At 39.9% G+C, this 21,431-nt stretch overlaps 4 protein-coding genes across 4 annotated transcripts in view; 2 read left to right on the top strand and 2 right to left on the bottom strand.

Moving 5' to 3' along the window:
• Window positions 1-21,431, bottom strand: part of LOC104942097 (eukaryotic translation initiation factor 4 gamma 3) — a 73,771-nt gene that overhangs the window by 18,082 nt on the left and 34,258 nt on the right. The gene's annotated exons all lie outside the window — the stretch shown is intronic.
• On the bottom strand, window positions 1,549-10,421 carry LOC104942071 (dnaJ homolog subfamily C member 16-like). Its single transcript, XM_010767269.1, has 15 exons — window positions 10,014-10,421; window positions 9,684-9,750; window positions 9,364-9,509; window positions 8,412-8,587; window positions 7,049-7,233; window positions 6,581-6,685; window positions 5,996-6,154; window positions 5,752-5,882; window positions 5,315-5,492; window positions 4,865-5,047; window positions 4,608-4,684; window positions 4,262-4,342; window positions 3,916-4,005; window positions 2,748-2,918; window positions 1,549-2,446 (listed from the first exon to the last, which is right to left on the bottom strand). Exons 1-15 carry the CDS (start codon window positions 10,199-10,201, stop codon window positions 1,966-1,968), a joined length of 2,418 nt encoding a protein of 805 aa, XP_010765571.1. The 5' UTR covers window positions 10,202-10,421; the 3' UTR covers window positions 1,549-1,965.
• On the top strand, window positions 11,257-14,801 carry b3galt6 (UDP-Gal:betaGal beta 1,3-galactosyltransferase polypeptide 6). Its single transcript, XM_010767270.1, has 2 exons — window positions 11,257-11,562; window positions 12,066-14,801. The coding sequence occupies exon 2, from the start codon at window positions 12,070-12,072 to the stop codon at window positions 13,087-13,089; it is 1,020 nt and encodes a 339-aa protein (XP_010765572.1). The 5' UTR covers window positions 11,257-11,562; window positions 12,066-12,069; the 3' UTR covers window positions 13,090-14,801.
• Window positions 15,744-19,868, top strand: tmem167b (transmembrane protein 167B). Its single transcript, XM_010767271.1, has 3 exons — window positions 15,744-15,912; window positions 16,920-17,051; window positions 18,719-19,868. The coding sequence occupies exons 1-3, from the start codon at window positions 15,903-15,905 to the stop codon at window positions 18,799-18,801; spliced, it is 225 nt and encodes a 74-aa protein (XP_010765573.1). The 5' UTR covers window positions 15,744-15,902; the 3' UTR covers window positions 18,802-19,868.

Here is a 21,431-nt window from a genome sequence, read left to right as displayed (position 1 = left end):
ACTGCTGCTCGAAAATGTTCATTCCATGTGTAACGCACCCCCCAGTACCCTGTCTACCCTTCTCAATGGATACATACTCTTGTTCTTTTAGCTGATCGTGCTCGATTGCCTTCACCTAGCTCCACATCGATTGTTTAGCTAGTCAAAATGATTGTATGCCTTCGTATATACTATTATTATTCAACAATCTAGTATCACTGGAAGAATCCATTGTGCCTTGGTACATACATAAGTGCGCCCCCTCTTCTGCCTTCTGCTGTAGATAACCAAACATTTCTTTAATATACAGGAAGGAATTAAGCAACAGTTATGTATCATACTCCACACATTTTAATAAATAAAAATGTTTTAAAAGGCATTTCTTCTTAAATAATTTTACAAAACTTCATTTCTTACGAGATGGATTACACACCAAATGCAACGGTCAAACAGGGACACACGATGAGGTATACAGTGTACTGAGCTTACAGTGTATGCAAATATATTAACTGTGTTTAGCGCCCAGTTATTCTCAATTACAGAGTACAAGAGGGGAAGAGAGACACAGGGGAACGGGTTGAAGCCTCCCAGTGCAAATTCACTTACATTTTGTTCTGTGATACTTCAGGTCTACATACTTCCATGCATTGACATTTACAGTGGTTTATAAGGGCACAGCCTTAAAAAGGGCGAATTATAATAAAATGGGATTTATCATTGCCCCTCCTGATTCAGGAGAGATTTTTTATTAAAAAAGGTAAACCGCCAGCCCAAAATTAAAACAGCTAAAAGACAAAAAGGCAGATTTAATTTTGGGTACTACCCACTCAAAAATCATATTCATCAACTTTATCAGAATTCAAACTTGGCAGACACGCATGTTAAATATGAAATCCCTACAACAGGCGCCAGCACAGCAGGACATGGGCAAACGTGGCCTCTGAGCAGAAATCATCAGGAATAAAATATGTTATTTTAATTATAAAGGCTCTTTTTGTAGATGAACATGTAGATAGTGTTATGTGACTACGTAATTATTGCTGGCTAACAAAGCTCTATTCTCTATGTCTTGATGCTTGGGAATAAAAAAAGTTTCTGTCAGGATCAACAACGGCAATTGGATAAATCAACAATAATCTCAAACTGAAAGGTCCTAAAAGTTTAAAAAAACAGAACAAGAAATCTAAAAACAAAAAATATATGTTATTAATTCAGCTGCATCAGGCTTAGTGTCCAAGCTCTATTCGTATTAACCTGCTTCCACTACTGTCAGAAGTAAATACTTCATGATAGACGGCTCTCAAGCTTTGAAAATGTGGTCAGGCTCGTGTCAAGTTTAGAGTCTCTTGCTGTCCAAAGATAACAAAGTAGAGCAAAAATAATTGCACTAATTCCAAAGCTGCTAGATTTGATCTAATGAATGTAGTGAGACGAGAGGAGAAAAAGGGGGAAAAACACTGGGAACCAAAGGTTAATGTGTCCACAATACATACGTACATACAGGACACCACAGCTAGGCTATTAACCGATGAGGCTTTCTGGAGTGTGTGTGTGTGGTGTGGTTGTGTTGTGTGTGTGTGTGTGTGTGTGTGTGTGTGTGTGTGTGTGTGTGTGTGTGTGTGTGTGTGTGTGTGTAATAGGTATTGATTTTTCCTATAGTCTCTTCTTTTCCCTCCCTTTGCCTTGTACTTAAGACATGAAGCCGCTTCATGCAGCAAACTCTTAACCTTTGCCTCATGCGCGTGTTAAAGGTTTGTGGTAGCACACTACTCTCTCTAAACCATACATTTTGATCTGCTTCAAACTGTTTAGCAGATCAAATAAAACCGTCTGTAAAAAGCTCGCGACAGCTTAGTTTGACGACATACTTTTGTGAAACAGAACCTAAAATATGATTTGAAAACTGCAACATTGTTCTGCAGTTTTCTTGCTGAAGACCCTCATCAGGCGTGTGTGCGCTACCATTTGACCTTTGTAACTTTAAACTCAGCTCTCTGCGGAGGAGTTATTGGTTTCGCCAAGAGAGGGCCATGCGGTGACCTGTAACCGGGGGAGGGTCCCCTCCATCAGCCTCTCCATCCACAGTCCCAGTCTGTCCAGCTTGTGGTGCACTTCTATGGTGGTGGCCCTGTTTGAGCCCCTCTTGGGTACGGCCCCATCCTCCCTGGAATGGGACCTGGACCGAGAGTGGGAGCTGGACCTGGACCTGGACCGGGACTTCCTCCTGCTCTCAGAGGACGAGGTGTCAGACGCCGAGTCGTTGGGATCGTCTCCGGTGAAGACGGGTCTAAAGAGGCAAAAGTATTTCTTGTGGCCGTTGAGGGCCAGGACGTGGCCGGCGTAGTCTGGAGACTCCTCATCCTCGTCCGAATGACTCGGCATGGTGTCAGATGTCGAGCGAAGGAGCGATGGCATCCAGTGGCGGTGCTTATCACCGTTAAGGAAGGAGAAGTGGAGCGTCTGAGTCCTGTAGTGGCAGAGGGGTTTAGGATTATTAACTGGACCAAGTGATAAATATGCAATATTGGCACCTTAGTGGACAACTTTCTTTTCTTTTTTAATCAATATATACACTTAGTAACATTATTCAAAGGCAAGTTACTTAAACATCGGTGAGACAAGTAGACACAACATTTATAGTTGTTTTAACCACATTCAGTGCTCAGTTACAGACTGCATTTGGAAGGCTTCCTTTGTTTTTAAATGAATAAACTCTAAAAAAAAACTAAGAATAATAGAAAGTTAAAAACTGTAGTGAGGAGACTTACCCAGAGAAAGAAAAAACCTCCTTGGCATATTTCCTGAGCAGGGCATTCTTGGAGGCGTTGGTGAGCACCAGCACAACGTTGATGTGGCCGGGCCTCAGCTTCACCAGGTTGCTGATGTACGTGATGTCCGTCAGCTCCGTCACTTCCACAAAGTCCTTCTTAGGAGGACGGCTGCAGCGGCCAATGAGAAAGAAGGAGTGAGGGAAGAATACAGGGAGGAAAAAGAAAACAATCTAAACTATATGTCGTGTTTGTCTATTAAAGCGTTTACAGTTCAGCCGAAGAAGCTTCTTTAGTCTTCTTTATCTACACCGATACAACTACCGTGACGGCCCCTGCTTTACTCTCCCCTGTTGTGTGTGTATGTCCCTTTAACGATCTCCCTTCATCCGCATCAGCACTGATTGAGGGCACCTGACCGCCGGTTGCTGAGGAGTGAAAAGGCCCGAGCCAGAGGCCGTTTCTCAATGTCGAGTATACCTGCTGCAGAGCCACTATTTCAAGTATACTACGTCATCGAGTGGCGCTGAAGGACTGTTTAAATGCATGCTAAATGCCCAGCATTCGGCGCCACTCGATGACGTAGTATACTTGAAATAGTGGCTCTGCAGCAGCTCTACTCGACATTGAGAAATGGCCAGAGTCTTGTTCGCTCTCTCTGTTGGAGGATTTGTTTGGAGAGCAGCTACCTTATTTATGCGTTTACCTTCATCTTGCTTTGGCATTCAACACCTTGCACCACACCATGTTCACACACCCACACCTACACTGCTGATCTTACTGATTAACGCATCCCATTGAGGTAGCTCTTTAGTTAAGTTGAGTTTATTTTAATAAATATCTTTCCTTATGTCGTGTCCATTCCACGTTCTTTGTTATGGCCAAGAGCCAGGCCATGACACTACATAAGAGCAATAATACGTACATCGAATGTTGAGGTGAATTGTCCCTTTAAAGGTTATTTTTATCGAGAGGAGTTTGGCTCAGACACGCTAGGGTCCTGCCAGCAAGATATATTAACTGCAAAATAAGATTTAGAAACATCGTTCTGGCATTTAACTGTTCAATGTTTTCCTTAGTTACCAGTTATAAGTTGTATTCTGAGTAAGTAAGTATCCGCTATCTGTTGTATTGTGTGTCTATCTCGTGTTCCCTTTCATTACATTACCTTGAAGTACTGGCTCTACTCGATGCGTCTTCCTCGGACTGCGTTTGCTCCTTTGGTTTTGGTTTCCGGGGTGTGCTCTCACCTGGCTCACTGAAAATGCATCAAAAAAGGAAATCCTTAGTGTGAACACCAACAGCTCTGACTCTTAGGGAAATGATATCCAGCAGGTATTTGACTCAACAGAATTCAAAACCACTAATAATCAATCAGAATTAGAAGAAAATAAGATAAAGATACATCGATTGCAGATTTAGTCGACGTGTTATGTACAGGATATTTGTAATGAAAGGAATTGTCAAGTCAAATGCTCAAATGAATAAAAAAAAGAGTCGTGGTGAACTCTCACCTGAAGGCCTGAATGATGACGGTGCCAAAAAGAATGAAGAGCGCTGAGAAGATCAGCGACAGGATGGGCATCATCTCTCGCCTTGAGGAGAGAATATGTAATTAACCAAAGAAGTAGGAGAAAACACACAGCAGCCCAGATCAACCATTAACACTCGTAGTCTTCCTGTCATCTTTTCCAAAAGAAAAAGGTGCCTCGCGGCTATGACAGGACACGCTACATGTGTACATCTTATGGCAGCATCTCGATGCAGAAGCATGACTAAGCTTCCGATAGATTTCAGAAAGTACACAACCTTATCTGTCTGTCTCTTGTTTGCATTAATGCTGGGCGAGTGTTGTCTTACCAGTTTGAGTAGAGAAGGTCATCATATACTTGAAGGACGTAATCAGAGGCAGCATTCATCCACTGAATGATAAACATCTGGGGAAATTAAACAGAAAACAATTACATGAATCCACTGTCAGCATCTCAGGTCCAACGCTAAAGGGGTGTGTGTGTGTGTGTGTGTGTGTGTGTGTGTGTGTGTGTGTGTGTGTGTGTGTGTGTGTGTGTGTGTGTGTGTGTGTGTGTGTGTGTGTGTGTGTGTGTGTGGAAACTTACGGGGGCCATCTCGTTGTTGAGTTCTGGCAGGGTGGCGTCTGAGCTCAGATAGGTGGGGTCCTTCTGAAGGATCTCCAGCTGTTCGTGGAGGCGGTACTTATCTTCCTCGCTGCCGTTCCATCCACCACTCACAGAGCGGTACATGACCTTACCGGCTTGGCTCCGCCTCTCGAGAATCACCACCTGTCAGCGGGCAAAAGAAATCACTTTCACTGTATACAGAGTCTCAGGGTGAACATATCGGTAATCCGACACATATCCAATTCTGGATACGCTGGATATAGAACGTTTTACAGCAAGCACCCGTTGTCCTCAATGAACTGAAAGACAGATTTTCTTCCTTTGTGTCATGAATTTGATTATGAGGAGATTTTTTTTGCATCTTTGCATACAAGACGAGCATGTGAATGATGCGTGCGTGTGCACTTTGTATGCGTTTGTGCCACTGACCTGGGGTGAGAGTGCAGCGTGATTATGGAGCAGTGCCTGGCAGAGAGGCTGCTGCTGCCGCTGGTAGACGTATGCAAACCGCAGCACGTCTTTTTTGTTGACCGATGCAAAGTCCAGGAAGGCTTTATTGCCTGTTAGGAAGGCTTGGTCCTCCCCTGTGATCAGCAGCACACAGTACCTGCAAAGCATTCACAGTCAATTCACTTGCTGCAAATAGACTAAAGACACAACGTTTCAGTTCAGTGACACCCGCTGTAGTGCCTGTCTGACAATTCTGTTTTGCTTCTTGTGATGTTTCAAATTCAAATTCTGGGCTTGGCTTTTTCCTTTCCTTTCTACAACAATTTATACAACGATATAAGAATGTAGGAGAAATATTAAATACAGGTCCAAAGGCTTAAGATCCTGCTCAAATATATAAAATACATAAATCTTACTTCCTCCGTCGGTGGAACTGCTTGACAGGGCACAGCTCATCAAAAAGCTGCTGGTTGACCAGCCGTGGAACCTGCAGGAACTTGTTGTTGGAGACAAACTCCTCCATGATCTGTCGCTTCATCCCTCTGGCCTGAAGGAGAGAAAGTGAGGGGGTGTGAACTGTGAAGGGTGCAGAGCAAGAACTAGTATAATGCAGATTGACAAAAATGGTCAGCTGATTTGGTCACTTCTTTATTTTATTACCTGGATGATATCAACAGGCTTCTCAGTATCCTCTTTAAACAGCAGCATGGTGGGAGCGTACGTGTTGATGTTGAACTGCCGCAGGAGCCGATTGTTGTGTTTCTCACCCTGGTCCACGTACCCGAAGCGCACATAGTCTTTGTAGGCAAAGGCTGTTAACTGGAGGATAAACATATATATCGCATTGTCGAGGAATGTGTTGAAAAGAAGACATCTGATTGGTTCACACTGTTCCAATAATTGTCCCTGAATTATTCCCTTTCTCCGTCTTTTTTTAACACATTTATTCATAATAAGTAATTCAAACAATATTTCCAGAGTATATGAATGTAATAGATGAAAATAGTTCTTAGTGAACAGAAACATGAGAAAGAGCTGTTCACACAGATGGCTCTATAGTTGGTGCTGGAGTTTAATATATCTGCTGTCTTTTGTACTGGTGGAAACCACACCACAACATCAACCTTGTAAATAAAATGTAGTATTACGGGTCACGTGTTCTGAATTGACCAATCAGAATCGAGTATTCAACTAAACCATGTAATAATTAGTGTGTATGTGTGTGTGCGTCAATGCATTGCTTACTTTATAGAGTAGAGGAACAACAGGAACTTGGTCAAACAAAATAACGCTGGGCTTATTTTCCACACGCCAGCTATCCAGAAAAGCAATGTAGTTGTTATCTGTGATCTGGGGGAACAAGGGCAATTAGTTAAACATTGTATTTTTGCTCAATTGTAAAACTTCACATTTTGAGAAACTTCACTTGTAATACTTGTAAATATATGTTTACATAATCAGGCCTAGAACGATTTAGGAATCGGGCAAAAAATCAGGTTGAGATATATAAGAACTTGCAGATAGACCCAGGCCCACAGTGGCAGGCATTTAGGCCTTATTTAAAACATACATTTTCTCTGTAAAATACTGTTATGGCAGAGATTCAAAAGGGCTAATCCGTCCTATAAACTAAGAAACAAAATGCCTGAGATCTGATTTAAATAATCTGAGGATACATACATGTAGCAGTATTTTGACATCTGTTGCGTTTACCTTTTCCACCAGTTTATGGGGCAGCAGGTCGTCAATGAACTGTCGCAGGTGCTCCCGTATCACAGCCTGATGGAAGAAGGTCACCCTGCCGTTCACCAGCCCGATGATGGAGGGGGCGCGGTGGGCTCCCAGTTGGTTGGCCAGGCGACGCTCGTAACCCAGGTCCACGATGCCAATGCCAACACCTGGTGTAAAAGCAAAAAGAGACTGCTATTGCAACTGATACAGTAGAGGAAGTGTTGTCACAATGAAGGGGTAATGCTGCATAAAACTCATTTCACACCACGATATCCAGTGATTTTCAACGATGGAAACAGAACATACAACCGCAGACTCATTGTCTTTAAGATCATTTATGTTTATGTTTAGGCAAATGTCTCCGTAAATGCACCAATATTTCAGCAAAATCAAACTGGATGCTGTTCAAATAGGGATTTAAAACGTTGCCGTAAAGAAACACAGACACAGACCAGACATGTGACTTCTCTCTTTCACCAAACAGACGCACTGAAAATATTTTAGGAGAACCACTGCAAGCTGTTGGATTTTTACTTAAGTCTTTGAAATAAGTGAGGGGCTGCCTAATGGAAAGGGTCCATCAAAGATGAATGCAGTAAGTCTGTTTTTTAGCGTCTCGCAGAATCTGTGCATCCATACAACAGCAAATGACAAAACCAGAGCAGAAAGATTTGAAACAAGTTTTCTTATTGCTCTGAAGGGGGATTTTGTACTAAGGCTTTGCATCTGAGATATACATGCGATGCATTTGTCAATAACTTAATATAAACAATGGGTAGAATTACTGTTTAATGTAAGAGATGTGGCTTATTATGACAAACACACAGAAAAAACACTCGGAGCAAGAAAAGCTGGAAATAGAATTGTGTACTGAGCTTAGTTTCATAAATCTTAAAACATTCATCTTCACTGAATAAAAACTCAACTGGTTTAGACTGGTGACTTTTGCATAGTGAAGAGCATTGGGAGCATAAATGTGCAGGGTATTTTTCTAGGGCAGGGCATTTAGATTTGACCATTAAAGACTACAAATGAGATGAAGTCTGTAGGGAACAGGAAACTGTATATCTAATTAGCAGAATCACCGAAATAACTTAGAAAATCATCTCCAGTGCCAGACAATTCTTACATCTGGTTAAATCCTTCCTTTGGCTTTACTCTTTGTTCCATTAGGCAAGAAAAACTAAATGAAGGGAGTGTTGGCTCCCAGTAAATCATCTTAACCCTTGAAAACACATTTATCTAATGGCCTGCTACTGAGCAAACATTATGAGCTGATGCTTTTAGAGGAACCAAGCATCTTCCTGCACAGTGGGCGGACTGATGGGAGTGACAGCAGACTTACCCAGAGGCTCCAGCTCCTGCACCGCCTCCTTCCACACAGGCTCAATGTGGATGCATGCAAAGCACCACTCAGAGGTCACTTTGATCAGGTACGGCCTCTTGTAACTGTCTGGGAGGACGTCGCTGTTAAACTGCGCGTGGTGAAGCAGGTACTTGCTATCTGCAAAGTCCCTGGACCTGGAGGAGGCAAGACAGTGAGACTTTTCTTTATTAGGTCAACAGACTGCTACTTTTCTCCTTTAAGTCTCAACCACCGTCTGCAACTAACAATTATTTCAACTTTTACTTAATCAAATTCCACTCCTAGCTAAAAAGAGATCAATGTGATATTTTGTTAATGGCTTAATTTATTATTAACAGGCAACTATTGCAAAAGGTATTCCTTTCACAATGGCATGAAATGGCGAATAGCTAACACATGAGAAGTTAGAGCTAGCAGATGATCCCTATTATGTTGATTTATCAGTTGTTCAATTCATTAGCTAAATATAGGATGAGTACAATAACCGCTTCAAATAAAAGTTTGGGATCTAGGACGATAGCTGTTTGTCTTTTATAAAATAATCAATAACCAAAGCAAACAGAAGGAGGAGACTAATTGAAACCACTCCATGTGGACAGAGCAGCTTGCCGGGAAATAAACGTTTAGAAACAAAGTCATGGGAATGTGGAGAAAGAAATGTTTTGTCAGAAGAGACACAAGAAAATACTTTTTACCTTGACAAAAGCAGTGACAAAGAAGTCACACCAAACTAAATTGGTTTAAAGCATATTTGATGCTTTGAATTAAAAAAAAAAGCGCTTTTGACAATATTCTAAAAAGAAGCAGCTGGGCTTCAAGTTTACCAGTTTGGTTCTCTTTAACAATAGTGTCTTCAAAAACACGTGAAAGTCTATATAAAAGACAGGAGACAACTACTTCAATGTTAGACAATACAAATCTGAACCTGTACCTGGGGAAATGGAAAAAAGACTCATCAAAGTAGAAGCTGTTGTGAGAGCCGCGGAAACCTTGATGCTGTGAATGGCCGAATGGCTGGCTATCATCAGTCTGCCCATAGCGGTCGAAGTTGGACCTTCGTTCCTCGTTTGACAGGATCTGTGTGCAAAAGACAATGAAAAGCACATATGAGAGGACTGTGACAACAACAGCAAGAACATTAGATATAGAAAGTGAAACAGAGTGAATGAACCACATAGTCATTATGGATTCCAGCATGAGTTTCTATGATATAGAGTACATGATGACATGTAATGATTCACTTTTACCCACCTCGTATGACTTTGAAACCTTAATGAACATGTCCTCAGCTCCAGGGCTCTTGTTCTTGTCTGGATGCCTAAACAAAAAGCAATGCATACAATCATATCAGTGCTGGGTCATAGAGGGTTAAAAAACAACTCTCAGGTGTACTGTCTGGTGATAGGTTAAGCTAATTACTAGTTCAGGTGCACACCAACACAATAGATATATTTTTCTGGGGCTCATAAATGTCTGTAATCATGTCTGTGTAGCAGTAAAGCAGCTGTTAACCTGAGGGACCTGCTGCAGCCCATAGATGCTGCTGGCCTACTGTTAGGGGACATCATTTCAGTAACTCACCATTCCTTTGCGAGGGTCTTGTATGCCTTTTTGATTTCTGCTTGACTTGCACTCCTGCCGACACCCAGGATTTTGTAGGGGTCATTTTCAGAGGCTGCTCTCACCAGCTGCACACTCAATATTAGCAGAAAGATGGCTAGCGAAACTGGACATGTCAGAGGATGTCGGCGGATCCTGCTGAGCGTCATTGCTTTCCACTGTCCTCGTCCAAGCAACAGAGCTGCCGGCCAGGTAATGAAACAAATATATTCTGTAAAGGACAACTATGTTAAGATAACAGATTACATGGTCCGCTATGTTGACGTCTTCAATGTAAAGTCAAATAAAGCCGACATGCTAGTATTTTACTACGATGAGGCCATTATTTTTCTAGCTAATGCGATCTGTTAGCGTCACGCCCGCAGTTAAACATTCAACTTCCGCTTGCATATTTCACAATAATATCCTCAACCATTTTGAACGTCAGGGTAACCATGAGAATGATTTACCTTTTGCAATACATATAAGTAAAATAGTAATATGTGCATAGTGCTGGAAGAAAAACAATTATAAACGCTTGTAAATGAATGATTTATGAGTTATTTAAGATCTAGAATCACAGGCCTACTAACATACTAACTACTAACTTTCATACAAGAACACAATTAATTGCATTTGAAAATCACCATACATATTACCATTGTGCATTTAGATATGTTAATTTAAATATATTATGCTTGTTTCGTTGTGAATATATCCTCCGCACAAAGAAGACCAAACATATCAAGCAACTTGGCAGGGTTATTATGATTATCTTAAAAACAAGTCAATTTGAATGTGCTTTTATTTTTGAATCTACCCATATATAGCATCCGGTTTACTTTTGGCTCTAACTTGACGCTGCAGCACTGGAAACACTGCGCATGCTCCAGTAAGCAGCTGTCCTCACACTGCTCACCTCCTTTATTTTGCTAAATGTTCCCTTTAGACAAATTATTTTCAGATTGTGCATGACATGGTCAATGGTCTTATTTTTTTTTAAATATGTAATTAAAATCTTCATATCGTTCTGGGCAAATATGTCAAAAGATAGTATTAGAGTTAGATCATTTTCTCTTAGGTTATATTTAATTCATTATATCAACAAAACAACAATTATCTAAATAAAACAAGACAAAAATCCCATATGAGAGTTTATTTTGTGTTATTATAATTCCCCTCTGACAGGGGGCTTAACTTCCGTTTCCTCTTCGTCACTGCCACACAACTTAAAACAGAGAAAAAAATTAATACATCGATACATGACTCAACCTGGACTCAACGCAGCCAGTGAAATATTTAAACTGCTTGTTGTAACGTGTCTCACCGACGGCTCTAAACTCTTTTTAGTTTGCTTTTACCGGGTTAGCCCAATATGAGCAGCCTGTGTGTGTTTGCATTCAATGGAGTGAGCTCGGAAAGTGCGCAGAGGGTCTTATCTCGGTAGCTAACGTTAGCCTTGCAAAAACGACCATCTGTGGGTCGCTGCGGCTCTATCGTTCACGGGACAGGTACTTCTGAAGGAGCTAAGGTAACTAACACTTCCTGTTTAATGTGTTACTGCTTATAACATTACTGTAACATGTGTATGCAGCGTAGAGTTCAACTACTAACGGTAAGCTTGTCAGTCAGACGGATGCAGCTGAGGTTTACGAAATGCAAAAATTGAAACATACCAAATTCTATAACACAGGAATTGAAGGTGCAATGATGTATTTAATGCCTTTTGTTACTATGACATTAGATAACACATATTTTATGGTGCTCATAAATGTTTGTTTACGTCTGTAGTGTCTGTCTGCACTGCCGTCAAAATGAGCTGAGGCAAATGTTTTAGTGCTGTGTGATAAATAACTGCACATCATTCAGACATATTTGAATTGAGAAACACGTTAAAACACAGTGATTTACCCTTTCAGCCTACTAATACAAGTTTTTGATTGCGCTTGCAAAAACGTTGGGGGTTGTGATTAACTGATACTTTGAATTACATTAACGCTTATTTATTTTTGTGTTTTTCTACCCCTGACTCAGCACCATGAACCTGATACGTCTACTGTGCCGACACAAGACAGCCTTGGTCATCGGCACTGTGTGCAGCTTTGCAGTAGTGCTGGTCTTCTTGGCCAAATGTACCTCAGAAACCCTCACACAGGGACACCAGGATCCTCCAGGCCTGGCCCCTCGTGCCAATTCTTTACAATCCCGTCCAGAGCAGTATGACCCCACTTCCACATCCAAACACTTGTCAGCGTTCCTCGTGGTCCTCATCACGACCGGACCTAAGTACACAGAGCGGAGGAGCATCATCCGCAGCACCTGGCTGGCCAAGCGGGACTCTGACGTTCTGGCCAGGTTTGTGGTGGGAACTCAGGGTCTTCCCAGCGAGGACCTTCAGAACCTTAACACAGAGCAAGGGCGGCACAAAGACTTGCTCCTACTGCCTGAATTGCGAGATTCTTATGAGAACTTAACACTCAAGCTGCTGCACATGTACTCCTGGCTGGACCAGAATGTGGAGTTCAAGTTTGTTCTCAAAGCAGATGACGACACATTTGCTCGCTTGGACCTCCTTAAGGAGGAGCTGAAGGGGAAGGAGCCCAACAGGTTATATTGGGGCTTCTTCTCGGGGAGAGGGCGAGTGAAAACTGCTGGGAAGTGGCGGGAAAGCTTTTGGGAGCTGTGTGACTACTACCTGCCCTACGCACTGGGTGGGGGCTACATCCTGTCGGCGGACCTGGTACGTTTTGTGCACCTTAACGGGGGCTACTTTAAGACGTGGCAGAGTGAGGATGTGTCCCTCGGCGCCTGGCTGGCACCAGTGGATGTTCGGCGGACGCATGACCCACGCTTTGACACAGAGTATAAATCGCGTGGTTGCAACAACAAATACTTGGTGACACATAAGCAGAGCTTGGAGGACATGTTGGAAAAACACCAGACTCTGCAGCGTGACGGCAAGCTCTGCAAGGAGGAAGTCAAACTTCGACTGTCCTATGTGTATGACTGGAGTGTGCCACCCTCACAGTGCTGCCAGAGGAAGGATGGCATTCCTTAATTTTTGTGCTTTTTTTCCAAGGTCATGAAGTTGGCTTCTCATTTGAATATTCAAAAAAGTAAATGAATCATGTTTTTCAACCAATTCTCTGTTTAAAGTTATGTAACGGGTTCCAAAAAACATTGTGAATGTCTTATTTTGGATAGAACACACATAGATTTGGAGTACCATTATACCAATTGCAAGAAATGTAAAAGGCAATTTCATTGCTGATTTATAATGTTAAAATTAATTCTATTTTCATCAATTTGGGTAATGTTTTAAACAGTTTTGAGAGATGTCATGTTCATTAAGAACAGGTTGACACATTTTAAAAGAGTGTTTTCGAAGCTCTACTTCTTTGTAGCAAAAGCAATGACATTTCCGAGTCTCCATGTTGATCTAGATTCTAGTCCATGTTTGATGAAAAAAAGGTTTCACAAATTTGAAAAGTGGCTTTAAAACAGTCTCTATTAATCAAGTCTAGAATTTTCTTTTGTATCTCCTTCTGATTTCAAATATAATACAGATGGAGAGCAGCTAATACAATCCCTCTTTTTGCTGTTTTGTACTGTCTTTGCCAATAGAACATGGTTTATAACCGTTAAAGCTTTTAGCATGACGTATACCCCAAGTTTCACAACTTTCAGTAATGTCACAATGGGGAATTGTCTGAAAAATGTTACCCCATAACTCTCCGACAGGAAGCCAACTTCAGCCTTTTGTCCTTTTCTACAAGATTGCTCCTTTTTTTTGGCCTTGTTTTTTGGACCCATGCTTATGTCAGAGCTTTCCTTACTGCCTGTTTTCCACGTTGGTTGCCTATTTCTCTCCTCAGTCTTTGCTTCTCCTGCTGTACTTGTTGTTCAAACTTTTCCAACACTATGAGATATGTTTTAAAGTAATTCCAGTGTAGTAGATAGTACAGGGAAACGCAGACGAGAGACTCTTACCCTGCCATGATGTCTACATGTTCTTGTGTATTTTATTTATTGTTAATTTATTCTGCAGCTAACACAACACACTGGTGCTGACTTGAAAAGCACAGTTGTGGTGGGGGGTTGCTGCTTTGGAGCGGAATTCTTATTTATAAAATCTTAGGGAGGGGGGCGTGGGGTCATCTATTCACAGAATTATTTGACAAGAAATGTTTACTTTTTAAATGGAAACTATCGATTACGATCAACAGTATGAGGAGGAGGTTGAGGTGCAAATAATGTGTTTTATTCAGCAGGCATTCATATTCCCTACACTGGAGCCTATGTGATGATATTTACTTCTTCAAAGCAACAGTCACACTTTAAAAAGTTACGATCAGTACATTTACTGTGCAGAGAAATCAAGTGAATGTTTGTTAGCAGCGCACCACAGATTCAGATCATAAACATCATTCTTAAGTCCATAAATCATTACTCAATGATAACTTGTTCTTTTTGTCTGATGTTAAGCTCTCTAACCTGAACCTACCCTGCGATGCCAGTAGCAATGTATGAAATGTGTACAGCGATTGAATAAAGGGTATGATATATTGGAGTCCCTACAGTTGAGGAATACTGCAAAAAGAGATATGTCCACGCTCTTTTTTTCATGTCGGCTTGTTTGTCTTTGTGAACAATTAATAATTTCTCACAGTTGCCACAAGCAGATTCAATACAATCTAAGTGTATGTGTTTGTTTCTACGTACATGGCCGGCCGGCCTCCCTGGATGTTTAATTAAACATTTTAAACCGTCTCTTGTCTTTTCTCTTCTTTTATATTCTTGAAAATATCTGTTCCAGAGAAAAATGTATACACGTTTATAGATTCTTTACAAAGTGAGCATTGCTACCAATAGAACTTGATTACATTTTTTAAATAAATATAACAAAATGAAATAACCTGAGGAAACTTTCTTCCAGCCTATTCCCTCCACGAGAGAAACGTTGGTCTCCTTTGAAACAATACATGCAGGGATTAGGATAATGTAATCCAGGTATTAGGATAATGCAACGTAAAAGTTATTTGAATGCTCCTAAATTAGCCCGGCAACAACACATGAAAGAGAGATGAAGGGATTACGTTTGTGCAGATGATAATGCTAAGAGGATATTCCAAAAATAGCAGTGATGCTTAAAATGCTATATGTGCAGTCTTGAACAAGTGAAACTAAATATAAAAGAACTAATATTTATGTTGGTCTATATAAAAGTGCAATGAAAAAACACAAATATTCAGTTAATATGAGCAGAAAGAAGGCCAAGGTTAGGACAGGTTCATATATGCAAACTGTTGGATATTTACTGAAACTTGAATTGTATAAGTTTGATGCTTAATGTTTTTGTATGGCGCCAATAATAAGGGCACAACGGGCACAACAAGTGGTTTGGTCACTTTCAGGCAATGCAGATACACTGATCCAGAAGCTTCTTGTCTGTCTGAGACTGAGGTAAATTTATTTACCTCAATTTAATTATTTTTACACTGAACAATAGGCTACTGTATAAATGAAGATGAATTTTGCCATGATTTGAGCACAAACATCAAATGAAATGACTGAAACTAAAGATGAGCGTTTTGTTGTATGTAATAAAGTGAATGATTCAAATAGTTCAATGCCAGGTTGTGGCTCAGGGAGCTATAACTCATGAATTTCAATAGATGGCAGTAATACGAGTTTAACAGCAACAATCAAAAAACAAGAAGAAGAAGAAGAAGAGGTAAGCCACTGAAACCGGAAATGTCAACCGAGTGACTGCGAAGCGAAGTATTATTTCTCCAACTTACATTACATGATGGATTGCTAATTTGAATGAAGAAACAGTCATAATAAACTATCAACGACCAAACTGCCAACATGACAAATGGTAGGTTTACGGTGTGTAACTAGCGAATAAGTTATGCTCGCTACTTCTTGGACGGAATGCTAACTCAGAAGCTAGGTTATCTGTAGACGTGGCCCTGGGCAGCAACACAGTTATTATGTACAGAATATACATGTTTATGACAATAACAGATCCAATGCGCTGCATTGCAATCCAAGATGAAAAGCTATGGTCCAAATACATCTTATATTGGGAACACTGTATTTTGTGTCAGGCTACAAGTCTTCTTGCCAACTAGCTTTGACTAACGGATGGGGTTGGTTGCTAATGCTAAGGTCCTGATAGCTAGACCACAACAATAATCGTAAATTGCAACAAAACATGTTACCGTGTTTGAAAATCCACTTTTTTTTTGTTCTCGTCCACCTCTAATGTGGGTACACGACATTGTTTCTATTGTTGCTGCATTTGCAAGCAAGCAACTGCACAACAGAGGCAACAACACAAGTTGTTTCGTTTTAATCTAGCTGTAAAGGGAAATCAATAACTATACAGGGTTTGTAATGTTACTGTTTTTATTATTTTAAAAAGTTAGAACACCATCCAGTCAGGCTCTTATTACAAAGAAAATTCATACATTAAAACTAACCTGTGCATTATTGCATAAAGAAGGAGTATATTACATTCCAAGTTGGTCTTGAGCCATTAAGATAGAGCTGTGTCTATAGCAATGGTTATCACGACCACTCTGAAGCTGAACCAGAGCAAACTGCACCGACCTGCACCAACAAGTCAACTGAAAAATAAAAATATATAAAATTTAAAAAAAGATAGAGCTGTGCAGATTAATCTAGTATTTATCATTCAACTATTAAATTAATTTGCGACTATTTCTATAGCCGGTTTAAGATTAACAAACTATCAGATTTAGTTCTGTACTGTGTGAATTAATAATTGAATATCTAATGCTTTCAGCCAACTGGCAGCTAAGACCATATATATATATATATAATACAATTGATTGATATTACCTTCCCCTTCTTTCATAGTGTACTCCCTCGATGGTATCCTGGTGTTTGGGCTGATGCTCATCTGCACTTGTGCATACCTCAAAAAGGTGCCTCGCATCAACAGCTGGCTGCTGTCAGAGAAGAAAGGAGTTTGGGGCGTCTTCTACAAAGGTAGAGATATATTGAATTCACATTTTCTGATTCAATACATACCTGTGCTTTTTACACAAAATCTCCTTCTCGTAACACCTAACACTTGAGAGGTAATTCTTTAACTTAATGTTGTTTGGATGTTTTGCTCATTGGCATTCTAGCTTACTTCTCAGTCTTCCCCCTGGTACTTTTTCAGATTTGAATGCACTGTGTAAAGCCCTATCCTCCTGGGACCCGAGGAAAAAAAGTGTCTTCCGATTTCCTTTTTTTTGTGATTTCCTACCTATTTAGGGTTAAAAAAACATCTTGCAATTTAGACTTTTTTAATTTAATTTAATTTTTAAATGTTACAGTATGTCCACTGCAGAGGACGTCAGGACCATTTTAGTTTGAAAAGACAGCCAAAATTAACAGACTATGTAACGTATTATGGTTATAGAGTGATATTAATACAATAATACATTCACCTTTATTTAAAACATGAATAAGTAATTGATCTGAACATTGCTGTTTATTTGGTCACTAAAAAACTAGTTTGGTTTTTGGTGAATCTTTCCAGATCTTCAAAGACTTTGAATTCAATGTAGTGGGGAAAGTACCTCATTGACTCCAGTCGGCACGGACTGTAGGGTCATCTTGACTAGTTGCATGGATGTGGTCTCCATTTGACCATGCTCATAGAAACAAAGCTGGCATTCCTGAGGCAATTCTCATTTTTCATGGTTCCACTTAAAATAAAAACAACAATAAGACATACGTGCTACTCTTGGCCCACAGAGGGCCATATCTTTCCAGCTCGTCCCTATCTGTCTCTCTGTCTGTATCTGTGCGCTCATGGAGCCTCCTGCATCTCCCCCCCCCCTTCTTCTTGACCCTCTTCTATCCTATGTGTGAAATCATCATCTCTCTCATCATCTGAGAGCTCAACATCTGAATCTCCCTTAACTATCTGGCACAGAAAATGTCTGCTTCAGTTCCGTTCCTGCAACGTATTGAGTCATAAAGTCCATGAAGATGGTCCTGACGTCCACTAGAATGGGCACTTTATAAAAGGCTTGTTATTTAAAACTTGAATATTTAATGGCTATTCAGAACTAATTATATAATTCTTCACATGTTAATAACAAACCATATATGATTTTCATGGTAAAAAAATTACAATTTTCACAATATTTGACTTCTCCTGCGTTCTATAAAATGTTGTTTTTGGTATGGCCAGCCATTTGGATGAAAAGAAAGAGGAACTTCCCGCATGCAATTTTGGAAAGACCAGGATGTCCTCCTGTACAGTACATCAGGGATTGTAGAGTAGCTCAAAGAGCAAAAGGAGATGCATGTTACAAAATGTCCACTACAGTACTACGGATTATACTGTATATATGGTAGAAGGTAAAAAGCCCTTTAATCTCAATGTCAGAAAAAATCCTAATTCAGAGGCTTTCATTTTAAATGTATTGTTCTATCGTATGTATTCAAAACAACAGAAGATGTGTCACTGCCAAAATATTTTCCAGACGGCAGTATATAATGTTAGAACTCTTGTCTTTGTCCTACAACACTCACCCCACTTTTAGATAACGCCTCATCCAAGAGTTTCTACAGTTTTTTTTGATGTAACCTATTTTCTACTGTTCTGTATGTTCAAAATGTACATGTTAATTTTCCTCCATCTCTCTTCCCCGGAGCTGCGATAATCGGGACGCGGCTGCATATTGCTGTGGCTAATTTCCTGTTTGACCTGGCTTCTTACATTGTCTTCTTGAAATGATAGAGTCTTGCTGGACTGGAAAGGACACAGACGGGTGCAGCTGGGGATGGACTCAACACTGTGGCCATGTGCTAATCCCTGTTGTGGGAACATCTCTTGGATTACATGGGCCATTGAAACCCCATTGCGCCCTGTGACCCCAAGGGAAAGACTAGCTAGTGTGCCCCTTCTGGTGAATGGGTACGATAAACGCTTCCTTGATAATGTGTGGATGCACTACAGACATGATGGGCAATCCGGGAATCTACTCCACAGTTATCACTAGAGGAGAAAGAGCCAGTTGGGTCCCTTTGTTTCATTCATTGGTTGGGTAACACTGTTTGGTGCTCCATCCCACCGCCATGAATATTGTATATTGAAGGATGCAGAAGGATTGAAGGGCAGTGTGTGCATTTATATGTTTATACCTGTATACAGACATAAAATGGGTCTAGCTGTACTTGGAAAAATATATGGACCAATGTAGAGATTTGGCCAGAGAACGTAAACACGATCTATTGTTGCTTGTCCCAGCTGTTCTTTTTTATTTTATTTTCTGTATCACCTCTTGTGTCAAGGTGGAGAGGGAACATAAACAAGTAACTATATAAAAGATGTTCCTTGGTAACCATTGATATTTTAGTTTCTTAATTTCTTTCTTATTTTTATTTTTTTGAGAACCATGCTGGCATCTCCTGTTAGGCTTTGTTTCTTGGTTTGAAATACACATTTTGCCAAGGTGTTATGTTATTATTTTACTTTAACCTATCAAGATAGATAACCCTAGATACATTTTGTCAAATGCAAACTAAGATATGTAGGAGTCCAAGTTCTAACAAACTGTATCAGTATCCACAGATAGAAGCATAACTTTGAAGATGCATATAATAACATTTCTGAAATTGGCAAAGTAAATCAGACTCTAACAGAAGATCTGGAATGGATTATGGTGGCTTTTTGTACCCTTTTTAATTACATTAACTTTTTCTGAGTTTTAATTCTGCCACCTTATTTTATATTTTTAACAGAAAGAAACTGGTTTTTGGAGGGGGAAGCAATGCAATTTTGAGAAAAACATAATCTGATCATTTCTGTGTGTGTGTTCTTTTTTTTTTTAGACAAAAGTAATCTCATGTGACATTCAGGGAGTTTTCATGATTTATTGATTTGGAATTCAATTGTGTGGCTATATAATGTTTGCTTGTTCCCTAATTATTATAATATAACATTATAAAATCATATAAATTAAATGAATACAATTCTAGAAACAATGTATATTTAATTTAGAGTGCTATATACATACTCATCTTTTTGGCTAATATTTAGTTGAGCAAGCTATTGGGACAGGAATTACAGACTTGAGTATTATTACTTTTACAGTGGATTTAGATCTGCATCAATATTTTTACTCTTGGATTATTGCAATTCATCCCACATATATTTGTTCCGTCTCAGGAGATAAACTGTAAATGTCACCACTAAAATCCGAGTCACTCCTGGGACCTCATTATAAAGGTGATTATACGCTCAAAAATGGGCTTACTGCCAGTTTCTACGCAATGTTTGCGATTTATAAAATACTAATTGACGGGAAACGTGCGGTCCGTCCACGAAACATCTAACGCCATGCGTACGCAGCTTAATCACAAAACACTGGGAGAGACGAGAAACTGGAACACCGTTGGCAGAAGGAGAATGGAGAGAAATATATGGAAATTAATACCATCATAAAATGTTACTTCTCATTTATCATATGACATAATTCATTTCCAAACATTGATTAAAGCCCAATCTTAAAATGATTAAACAAACGGCCTGTTTGAGACTCCTCAGTGCACCAAAAAACATAACTTGAGAAATAATAAATACGGATATGTGTTATTAAAACCACCTCGGAATATGTTGTGTTACATGTTATGAAGTTTTTCTCATAAATATAATAATAGACTTCTTTTTATACACCTTTCATACAAGGGAATTCAGTTCAAAGGCTTTACATCAGTAAAAATAAGACATAAATCAGTGTAAAAACAACGGTAGCAAGAGCAAGCATAAAATGGGATAAAATAAACGCTAAGTATAAAATAAATTATGCGTAAGCAGCAGGTACTAGATTACATCCAAGTGACGCGTTTTGCGTTTCTATAGTGTAGACTTTTTTTTTTTTTTTTTTTTTTTTTTTTTTTTTTTTTGTTTTCTTGCACGAGCATTCTTTAGTATAATATATCAGGGTTTAATCGCCGGGTTTTATGCCGCGCTTTGCCAAGACGTTGATTACAGGTCGCTCCTAAAAACAACAGGAGGTATGGAAACTATGAGCACCATATGTGGTAAATTGTACAGCTGAATATAACACAACACATTAGTTGTATTGGTTCTCTGGTGATTATGGATAAGTTGCTGATCAACAAGCTGGGCCTGGAAACAAACTACCAAATACAAACAAAGTCATGTCAGATCCAGTCGTCATTGACTCCACTCCGAAGGGATCCCCGATCATTTCTAAGTTTCTACATCAAGGGGAATGTCGTCCCTGGACAACAAGCCCCGAGGAAGGTCTCATGTGGATTGCCATGCTGGACAAATTTATATGGTGACGATCTGCCTCCATGCTTGTACTCTGGTTGTTCAATGCATCTACCAAAAAAAGC

Source organism: Notothenia coriiceps, unplaced genomic scaffold, assembly GCF_000735185.1.
Source record: "Notothenia coriiceps isolate Sejong01 unplaced genomic scaffold, NC01 NC01_scaffold00004105, whole genome shotgun sequence".
NCBI lineage: Eukaryota > Metazoa > Chordata > Actinopteri > Perciformes > Nototheniidae > Notothenia > Notothenia coriiceps.
This window is presented reverse-complemented; position numbering and strand designations above follow the sequence as displayed.

Coding starts and splice junctions, on each gene's coding strand:
- LOC104942071 (XM_010767269.1), bottom strand. CDS start 10,201: ATGACGCTCAGCAGGATCCGCCGACATCCTCTGACATGTCCAGTTTCG. Junction 8,588..9,363: donor TCTTTTTTCCATTTCCCCAG/GTACAGGTTCAG, acceptor TGCCTCCTCCAG/GTCCAGGGACTTTGCAGATA. Junction 7,234..8,411: donor GCAGGAGCTGGAGCCTCTGG/GTAAGTCTGCTG, acceptor CTTTTACACCAG/GTGTTGGCATTGGCATCGTG.
- b3galt6 (XM_010767270.1), top strand. CDS start 12,070: ATGAACCTGATACGTCTACTGTGCCGACACAAGACAGCCTTGGTCATC.
- tmem167b (XM_010767271.1), top strand. Junction 17,052..18,718: donor TTGGGGCGTCTTCTACAAAG/GTAGAGATATAT, acceptor TCTTCCCCGGAG/CTGCGATAATCGGGACGCGG.